Source organism: Gekko japonicus, unplaced genomic scaffold, assembly GCF_001447785.1.
Source record: "Gekko japonicus isolate JY-2015 unplaced genomic scaffold, Gekko_japonicus_V1.1 scaffold841, whole genome shotgun sequence".
NCBI lineage: Eukaryota > Metazoa > Chordata > Lepidosauria > Squamata > Gekkonidae > Gekko > Gekko japonicus.
In genome coordinates, this window is record NW_015165261.1 from 383776 (window position 1) to 394387 (window position 10612).

The 10612-nt window shown below is 47.5% G+C and overlaps 1 protein-coding gene across 1 annotated transcript in view; it reads right to left on the reverse strand.

Annotated features, from left to right (window-relative positions):
- HTR7 (5-hydroxytryptamine (serotonin) receptor 7, adenylate cyclase-coupled) overlaps positions 1-10612 on the reverse strand; it is a 75607-nt gene that overhangs the window by 64099 nt on the left and 896 nt on the right. Inside the window, exon 2 of the mRNA XM_015410176.1 lies at positions 10088-10603. Within this exon, the coding sequence (XP_015265662.1) occupies positions 10088-10603 (516 nt within the window). The remainder of the gene's footprint in view (positions 1-10087; positions 10604-10612) is intronic.

Here is a 10612-nt window from a genome sequence, read left to right on the forward strand (position 1 = left end):
GAAGTTTGTTCACTTTTACTGATCTTTCCCTGGTGAGGAACTTCAGGCAAATGAGAGCCAGGCAGAGCACCAGACAGGGAGAGCCACAGCCGTCACATTACCTGGCTGGGAGAGGAGCCCTCAAATACTGCCCCTTCCTACCAGCGTTGCCACGGTAGACAGCACCCGCCAGAGCTCTCCACCTCGGAAGCACAGGCAACACAGGCAGGTGAGAAACCCCCGATTCTCCAGAACGCAGTTGGGAAAAATCAAAGGCTTTAGGTACTATCTGTGCAGTTGTCTGATGGCAGCCTCTCAGTGCATCAAAAACATGCAGCCCTACCCATACAGCTTCCATACACAGCCATTCCCCCTGGCTTCATCAGCGGGAGAAGACAGACAGCAAAGTCCCCTCTCTCAGGCAGTCCGGGACTGATATTTGGTCAGAACTGTCTCCTGCAGCAGATATCCCCTCTGGTCATTATGGGACAGCCATGTAAGTAATCCAAGAGTTGGCTTCTAAATTTCCCCTCTTCCTTCCCCATCTACATTTTCTTCCTTTCCTGTCTTAATTTTGTCTTCTGTTCTGTGTATCACATAGTCATAAATGTACATCAAATTGTTTTATTCTATGGGCTTGGCCTAAATTGGCATCCCTCTGGTGGGGGAAGCCAGAGCCTGTGACAAAAGAATGGAAAATGTCTCTTAATGACTGTCAATATCTCCTCAATGGGCCTCAAGACTGAGGAAATGGCTCTGCAGAAGCATCCATCTGGGCTTGGAAGAGGAATCCCCCCCCCTCCAGCTGAATGTCTGCCTGTGTGTGAAGAAACTGTCTCCTCTAGAATCCAAACTTCTACTATGAGAGAAGCAGACACTCCTGAGAACTGGCTGAAGCACCTTGTGGAGCATTCTCTCTCTCTGGAATCTTACATGAGGTACTGAAGTCACTGCTCTCCACGAGAGACCCTTTGCCTCCATCTGTACATTTGTAAATAAAGCAAACACTACATAAATGCTGTGATTTTCCAGTGTTCTCTCTTCCCAAGAGAAAGGTGCTCCGGCATGCTGTTCCAATTTTACTTTGCCTAGCCATGCTCAAGGAGATTGAGAAATAAAGAAAAACAAAGAGCCGCTCCATAATGGAAAAAGCACTGGTCACACTGTAGTCACATATATATTCTTCTCTTTGGGCATAACAACTTCTGCCAGTTAGAAGAACAAGAAGAACAGGAGCACCAACTGGCTGGATAACTGTGGCATCACAAAGAACCCTTCCCGTGCCCTCCTCAGAGTAGTTTTCAGCTTAAAAACTGTGACTGGGATTTGTTAATGTTTAAAAAGCACCATTTCATTGTTTAAATAGTCTCACAAATGTTTCTCGCACAACTATACAGGTAGTGCTATAGACCAGAGGTCCTCAACATGGTACCATGAGCTCCATGGGACTCACAATACCTTTTCTGGTGCCTGCCAGGTGTTTTTTAGAAAGTGGGCGGGGCCAGGGGGCTTTTGCTCAACAAGGTCTCTGCTCTTCTGTGCCTATTTTTAAGAACGTTCCATTGGCAGCAACCACCAGTAGGGTACCAGGTTCTTCACCATGTGACTGAATGTAAGCTGTGGCAGCCATTCTGTAGCTGCCTCCCGCAGCAGCCATTTTGTGGCCGCCGTTTTTCGGCTGTGTCAGATTTCCAAAGGTGCCTGCGGCTCAAAAATGTTGGGGAGCCCTGCAACAGACCATCAAACAGAAACAGACAGTCCATCGAGCATGGTAAGGAATCAAACCAGGAGGAAATCAGCATTTGCTTGCCGAGGCAAGTACAAATGTCATCTGAAAAGCAAAGGCGGAAAGAAGCCAAGCTTACTCTAAAGAGGTACATTCATCTGTACGAACCTTCAGCCCAGCCTTGACTTGCTCTCTGCATCTTGCATGTGGATTTCACTGAATATGTTGACACCACCCTGACCTGGATAGCCCAGGCAACCCTGATCTTGTCAGATCTCGGAACCTAAGCAGGGCCACCTCTGGCAACTACATGGATGGGAGACCTCCTTGGAATACCAGCGGTAGGACACAGAAGCAGGCAATAGCAAGCCACCTCTCTGAAAGACATCCAAGCCCCCAGTAGGAGTCACCAGAAGTCACCACGTCTTCCAGGAAAGCACACAAACACACACCCAAAGAATATGTTGATACCTTCCTTAAGGTAGACAGGAGGAGGCATGTTCAAAAGCTCGAATGGGAGGGGGAGGATGAAATAAGGGAAGGACATGAGATCGAGAGAAAGGAGGCTTCCCTGAGTACACACCTCACATTCTGAAACCATAAGGACATGACAGCCGAGCTCAGGGGGACAAGGCAGCCTCTGCTCACAGGGATAACAGCAATGCACACCTTGTAGGATTCTTGTACATAATTTTTGCTATGCAGTAAACAGCAAAAGTGGGGGAGCCTGACCTTCTTCAGCACGCTACAGCTCTTAAACAGATCATAATTACAGCACACGTTTCCAAGGTTTTTAGTGCAAAAAATCCAAACCAAACATGCAAAAATCCAAACAGCACTGATTTATAGTAAAGACAGAAAGAAGGAGAAGACACCAGTAGCTATGGCACTGGACTCTGTTGTGACAGGGGTTGCCAAGTTGAGGCTCCTGAACTGTCTGTAGACTTCCAAGGCCATTCAAGAAAGTGAGCAGAATTAAACAAACACGGGAACAGGGTATCTATGCAGAGGGAGTGAAAGAAAAGGCTTGTCCTTCCCTGTTGGCTGTGTCAGATTTCCAAAGGTGCCTGCGGCTCAAAAATGTTGGGGAGCCCTGCAACAGACCATCAAACAGAAACAGACAGTCCATCGAGCATGGTAAGGAATCAAACCAGGAGGAAATCAGCATTTGCTTGCCGAGGCAAGTACAAATGTCATCTGAAAAGCAAAGGCGGAAAGAAGCCAAGCTTACTCTAAAGAGGTACATTCATCTGTACGAACCTTCAGCCCAGCCTTGACTTGCTCTCTGCATCTTGCATGTGGATTTCACTGAATATGTTGACACCACCCTGACCTGGATAGCCCAGGCAACCCTGATCTTGTCAGATCTCGGAACCTAAGCAGGGCCATCTCTGGCAACTACCTGGATGGGAGACCTCCTTGGAATACCAGCGGTAGGACACAGAAGCAGGCAATAGCAAGCCACCTCTCTGAAAGACATCCAAGCCCCCAGTAGGAGTCACCAGAAGTCACCACGTCTTCCAGGAAAGCACACAAACACACACCCAAAGAATATGTTGATACCTTCCTTAAGGTAGACAGGAGGAGGCATGTTCAAAAGCTCGAATGGGAGGGGGAGGATGAAATAAGGGAAGGACATGAGATCGAGAGAAAGGAGGCTTCCCTGAGTACACACCTCACATTCTGAAACCATAAGGACATGACAGCCGAGCTCAGGGGGACAAGGCAGCCTCTGCAGTCACAGGGATAACAGCGATGCACACCTTGTAGGATTCTTGTACACAGGGGTCTTGTTGTAGAAAAAGAGCTGCCGGAGCTCATTAGCATAACTCATTAGCATAACTTATTTGCATATGCCACACCCCCTGACATCACCGGAAGTGACAGAAGGCCACACCCCCTGACATCACCGGAAGTGTGTCAGAAGGCCCGGCTACTTACCCTCCTGCTTCAAGTAGGAGTCACCAGAAGTCACCACGTCTTCCAGGAAAGCACACAAACACACACCCAAAGAATATGTTGATACCTTCCTTAAGGTAGACAGGAGGAGGCATGTTCAAAAGCTCGAATGGGAGGGGGAGGATGAAATAAGGGAAGGACATGAGATCGAGAGAAAGGAGGCTTCCCTGAGTACACACCTCACATTCTGAAACCATAAGGACATGACAGCCGAGCTCAGGGGGACAAGGCAGCCTCTGCTCACAGGGATAACAGCAATGCACACCTTGTAGGATTCTTGTACATAATTTTTGCTATGCAGTAAACAGCAAAAGTGGGGGAGCCTGACCTTCTTCAGCACGCTACAGCTCTTAAACAGATCATAATTACAGCACACGTTTCCAAGGTTTTTAGTGCAAAAAATCCAAACCAAACATGCAAAAATCCAAACAGCACTGATTTATAGTAAAGACAGAAAGAAGGAGAAGACACCAGTAGCTATGGCACTGGACTCTGTTGTGACAGGGGTTGCCAAGTTGAGGCTCCTGAACTGTCTGTGGACTTCCAAGGCCATTCAAGAAAGTGAGCAGAATTAAACAAACACGGGAACAGGGTATCTATGCAGAGGGAGTGAAAGAAAAGGCTTGTCCTTCCCTGTTTAGACTGAAGAGGACCAGGAGCTAGGGGAGTGATTAGAGTGTGATTGGTAAGGCTCTGAGTTCTCCAAGGATGAAGGCAAGACTGGGGGGAAATGGGAAAAAGCAACAGTAACTATCTATCCAGTATATTTTTATCCCGCCTCCAAAAAATGGGAAAAAGCAACAGTAACTATCCAGTATATTTTTATCCCGCCTCCAAGGAGCTCAGGGTGGCAAACATCTCCCCCCATTTTACACTCTCAGCAACTCTGTTAAGGCAGAGGCGAACGGGGGGGGGGGGTTTGACTCCGGAAAGAGGGCCCACCCCACCCTGCTCACCAAAGGAGGGAGGGAGAAAGAGCCTCCTCGCCTGCCCAGCCAGGCCCACTCCACCATCTGAGCTCCTCCTTCGTCATGCTGCATTTGCTTGGCTGAGTGCTGCCATCCCTGCACTGGGCACAGGGACCACCCTTCTCACCACAGGGTTGGCCAGGCCCAGGTTGAAGGACAAGCCATCGACCCACTGGGGAAAGTCCCAGTGGCCATAATGGCCAATCCACCCCAGGAATTCAGGAATGCTGGAAGTGTATATCTGGCAGAAGGTCACACAGCTTGCTTCACGGCATGGTATGGATTTGAAAGTGGGTGTCCTAGACCCTAGTCCAACATTATACCAGCGGTTCTCAGATTTTCCACAACCCAGGAATCCCATTCGGATTTTAAAATTCCTGTGGCCCTCCCAACCTATTTCACAGGGTTCTTGCAGTGAGGACAAAACAGAGGGCAGAATAATGCCAGCTGCTCTGTGTCTCCAATGGGGAGAAAATCAGGGTATAAATACCTACATACACATCTTTTCCAACATGGATATTATTTCTGCACAGGAACAACACTGTCTGTGTGAAAGCAACTTAAAAGCCAAGCTAAGCAGGAAACATGTTGAAAGTTCTCTCATTAATAAGGATGTGAAAGTTACTTAAATCACAAAATGTGGTTCTTGAAAGCCTCAATGCAAATCATATGTAACTTGAGAAACCATGTCCACTGTGTTTTGTACCACTTCTTCTTCGGGCTTAAAAACCTGAACAGAGAAAGCCCTATTCTTCCTGTATGCAACATAAACCAGCCACGGACAGTATTCTTTGGCTGACCCCTGAGACAATAATTATAATTATATGGTAGTGTGTGTAGTATAACCAAGAAATCCTAAGATTGTCTGGCAGCCACAAGTTCTAGTTCTTTAGCATTATGCACCACTAGGTGGCAAGCTAGACTCATTTTTTGAGGGAAGAAACATTTCAGAGGTGGCTTGCCATTACTGGCCTCTGCATCATGCCCCTGGTATTCCTTGGAGGTCACCCAGGCAAATACTAGCCAAGGCTGACCCTGCTTAGCATCTGAGATCTGATGAGATCGGGTAAGCCTGGGCTATCCAGGTCACCCCTGTGGTGTCACTAGAACACCCCATTCTCAGAGCACATTGTCGGTTTGTTTGTTTACCTGTAAAAAGCTGGTTCTGGTTTTTGTTGTTTTACACTTTAAGGTGCCGAATGACTGTTCAAATCAATAATCATTTCACATTTTACAAATTACATTTTAAGTCCACCTCAAGTACAGGGAAAGAACAAGGTAGACTGCTGAATCAGCATTCTGTTCTCTGATTAAAAATCCGTGAAATGGGTTCAGAATGCTCAAGGCGTGGGATGAGAAAGAGCAACATGCTGCAATTTCATGATACATTTATATGCAGCCAACGTTTCCATCATTGTCTCTCCTTTCCTACATCTCTCCCCACATCAAAATTTAATATGAGGGGAGAGGGGAGAGGAGGACCTGCACAGGGGAGAAGGGACCTGCACAGTTAACAGAAGAACATAAGTAGAGCTTGATGGATCAGACCAATAGTCCATCCAGTCCCCTCCAGAGCCCCTTTTTTTAATAACTGGGGTGGCACATGCTATTTTCTAATCATCTGGCATGCATGCCACTTTTAGAGACAAGTTACATATACCTGTGAGTAAATCAACAATTTTACATTTGAGTTCTTTAGGAACCCTCAGGTGAACACCATCTGGACCTGCAGACTTACTAGTTTTCCATTTGCCTATTAATCCTAGAACTTCATCTCTTGTCACCTCAATTTGACTCAGTTCTTCAGACCCTCTGGTGCAGGTATATGCCGCACATTTGCCAGAGAAAACAGATGCAAAGAATTCATTCAGTTTCTCTGCCATTTTCCTTAAGCTTTTATCCCTTCTTCAACCAGAGACCCATCTGTTTCTCTAGCCAGTATGGTGAGCCTGAAATATGTGAAGAAATGCTTATTCTTTGTCTTAATGTTTTTGGCCATCTGCTCCTCAAATTCTCTTTTTGCTCACCTTGATTGGTGAAATGTTCCACTTTTTAAACAAATCCCTTTTGCCTTTTATGGCTTCCTTGACTTGAGTCATTAAGTGCACAGACGTCCTTTCAGGTTTGGTGGCCAATCTGGGCCTCAGTTCTTCATACAGTATGGACCTCTCCCAATTCATTATACGTGTCTATGACCTCTCCAGCTCCACGTATGCCCAGTAATACCTCCTTTAACACTGTGGTTCTGCTACTGAAAAAAGAGTCTGAAGGCCTTGATAACTCAGGTTCTGATGGAGATGTATTCACAGTATCACCGTTTCCTACACATTAGTAACATTTCAGACAGCAACCAGAGAAGGAGGCAACTATCAGCTGGCTGTCTCTGTCAAGCTTCTGAATCAGAGCATCCCCAGAAGCTTCTTTCGGTTGCTTCCGTAACCAGGCTTCCTCTCAGGAGAGCTGTAGCTGCCTTCCATGTCAGCCCTACAGCTCACATTGATGCTCCATTCCATCCTCACCCATTTAGATCTTGGTAAAGATGCTGAGCTGCAGACCGGAAGGTCTATAGTTTGGTCGGTCGAGACCCTAGTGCCACGTGAGAGCTCCCATCTCTGGCCCCAGCTCCTACCGTCCAAGCAGTTTGAAAGCAAGAAATTGCAAGTAGATAACTCGGTACCGCTTCGGTGGGAAGGTAAAAGCATTCTGTGCGCCTCAGCGTTTAGTCATGCTGGCTCTTTGGACCACGGAAACATCTTCGGACAGCGCTGGCTCTTTGGCTTGGAAACAGAGATGAGCAACGCCCCCTAGAGTCGGATTTGACTAGCTTTTGAGCAAGGGAAACCTTTACCTTTACTAGATCTGCTACAAAGCTGTAAGGTGCTATGTCACTTCCGAACAACCCATATTTACTGGTGGACCAACCATGCCGTGGAGCCACCGTCCAAACCCTCTCCCCCGTATTTCATGAAAATATATATCTATCCAGGACAATGAATGTTAAGTGAAACAGCTTTACAGGAAATAGTTTTATAGGAGGTACTGCTGCATAAATCGTTTAGTGTAATACAGAAGAAAATAATCTGAGGGATTGTTATCATTTTTTTAAAAAGACTTTGTCCTGGTATTAAGACTAAAAGCCAGCCAGTTCTGCATTCTATTAAGGCATTCTGCCAAAATGTTATAGCTACAGGATCCTGAATAATGAAACAGGTAAATGGCTAAAAGACTTTCAAATATTTACTTTCAGATACTTCACACAATGACTGTATAGTCTCACATCTATGAATAACTTGGCTGAGTTCAGACTGGCAGTTTGGCCCGATATAGACACGTTTCGGAAACGTTTCTCGAACAGATTAAAGGGGCCGTTCACACAGGCACAACTATCTGGCGTTCCCCAGCGGTACTCAGCCCATCTTCTAACGCTTCCCTCCCGAGTTTAAAAAGTACCTGGTAAAAGTGGTAGCAAACCCTGGAGAGCGCGTTCATCCCACTTCCCGGAAGTGCAAATGCCGAAAGCCACAATGCACATAAGTGCCTATCACCAGATTACCAAAAAGAAAGCCGCATCTTACAGCCGTGTCTCTGCCAGGGGCGGGCCAACAGTGCAAACGCTCCCTTGCGCCTCCTCCCCGGTATGCTCCCGCATCAGTCGGTGCAGTGTGACCGGGAATACCCAGAACAAATTGTTCCGAGTCTTTTTTGCCATGACTGCCTCGCGCTTCAAACTGCCAGTCTGAACTCAGCCCTTGTGTCTCCAAGGCTAGCCGTTCGGGAACAGATACAGAGTTCAAGTAAGAAAGATTCTTGCAGAACCTTAAAGACCAACAAACATACTATGACATCAATTCCTGTGAGCCGCAGCCCACGACATCAAATGCAAGAAGTCAACTGCAGTGCCCAAGCCATCGAGCATTTTTTACACCAGCTTGCTAGCTTAATACTAGAGGAACCGTTGTCCAGTGTGTGCGGCATTTTGCCTTTACGCAAGTGACAGTTTCTAAGGAGAAACATAGTCAGAAGCCCAAAGCAGCGTTACGTGTCCGTAAATCCACTGATTTCAATGGGCTTCAGGTGCCTCACTCAGAATCACAGTAGAAAAAAGATTGTAGGTGACGGTATAGGTTACAGAGCAAATCTGAAAAACAAGAAGCCTCAAAAGGAGATGCGGGGTGGTTTTCTCCCCCCCCCCTTTCTGTTTGCTTGTTAGTTAGTTAGTGGAGAACTTAAAAGCTTGCGCATTGTTTTGTGCCATTTTGGTTGGCCCTACTAAAAGGCATTAAAGAGCTTTTGTTTCCCAAATCAGGCTGTCCATCACACTACACACATCTATCTTGTTTAGCATACAATTATACAGGGACTTCGTTTACTTAGCGTAGCATTAAGCAGATAAGAATATGTAAGGTGTTGTGTCACTGGTGTTTTCTCTTTTCTTCCCATCAGCCACCTTTTCTTTTCTCTTTTTGCTTGACTTTCACACATAGCCAGTCTGGCTAGAAAAACAAAGTAAAGGAGACCCCTGCTGGAATGGCTGGGGAAGACTCCTCCGCTCCAGTCAAACTATTCCATCGAAACTTCAAACCCAGCGCTACACATCGGTTAGTTTCACTCTGCTAGGTTAGTAGTTTCCTATCCTCTCTGAGCATCTGACTACCTTGCAATCAGTTCTTACGCCTCCACTAAAAATGGAACACTGAGAAATAAATCTGACTTCATTTGCAGGTGAAATCAGGTGGGGTTGGAGTGAGGTCTTTAAAGGAGACAGACTCACTCTAGTCATAAAGTTTCTTGTGTGAGAGAAGGGACCGGAGAGCCTCTGCTGTCTCCTTCCAAGTTGAGTCACATAAGCAAGACTCTGCGTTCTTTTATTCCCAATTCCTCCAAATCATTATTCCTACTTCCTCTCCCTAAAAAAAGCACAGGGCCAACTTTTGGGCTCAGATAAACACATCCTGACAGACTGCATGGACTGATCAGGTGTACAAAAAGGGTGGTTAACCACGCAGTCCAAAACAGAGTTACATCCTTCCCAGCCCATAGACTTCAATGAGCTGAGAAGGGCTTATTTCTGTTTTGGACTGCACTGCAGGTATCTTAAAGGCTAATTCATGTAAAATAATGCAAAATGCGTTTTTGTCGCAACAGATACCCCCCAGCACATGATCCACTGTTAACTCCTCAAGAATAATGCAGTCATTAAAAAAGGCTCTTATCATCCTCAGCCAAGCTGAGTACATGAGAATGACCCCAGGGTCATGAAACAAGATAACCTAGACTTTGAGCAATAGTACACCTCAGAGATCCTCAGAACTTAACCAGCCAACTTTCACAAGCGCCACTGGGAGTCAAGACCTCACTGACAGACGATTCACACGACAGTGTGTGTCCTGCCTCCATTTAAAAAGTGGCGCGGGGGGGGGGGGGGCCGCAGAAAAGAGCCCGAAGTGGCGCTCACCTGTCGATACTGATCACGCAGAGGGTCATGATGGAGGCGGTGCAGCACATCACGTCCATGGCGATGAAGACGTTGCAGAAGGCCGTGCCGAACATCCACTCGCCGCCGATGAGGTCGGTCACGCTGACAAAGGGCATGACGGCCACGGCCACCGAGAGGTCGGCCAGGGCGAGCGAGACGATGAGATAGTTGGAGGGCTGCCGGAGCTTCTTGACGAAGCAGACGGAGATGACCACCAGGCAGTTGCCGGCGATGGTCAGCAGGGTGATGAGCGACAGGGCGGCCCCGATCACCACTTTCTCCACGTTGCCGTAGCTCAGGATCAGCAGGCACTGCGTCTCGTTGCCGCCGTCCGCGGGCGCGCCGAAGCCGCTGGGGCTGACCGAACTGGGGCCGTCGCTCCCGCCGGCCCCGGGGCTGGCCGTGACCCCCTGCAGGACGAGCTTCCCCAGGCGGGTCGGGTGCAAGGAGCCGGCGATCATCCCGCCGCCGCTCTCGCTGCCGCCGCCGCCGCCGCTGCCCAGC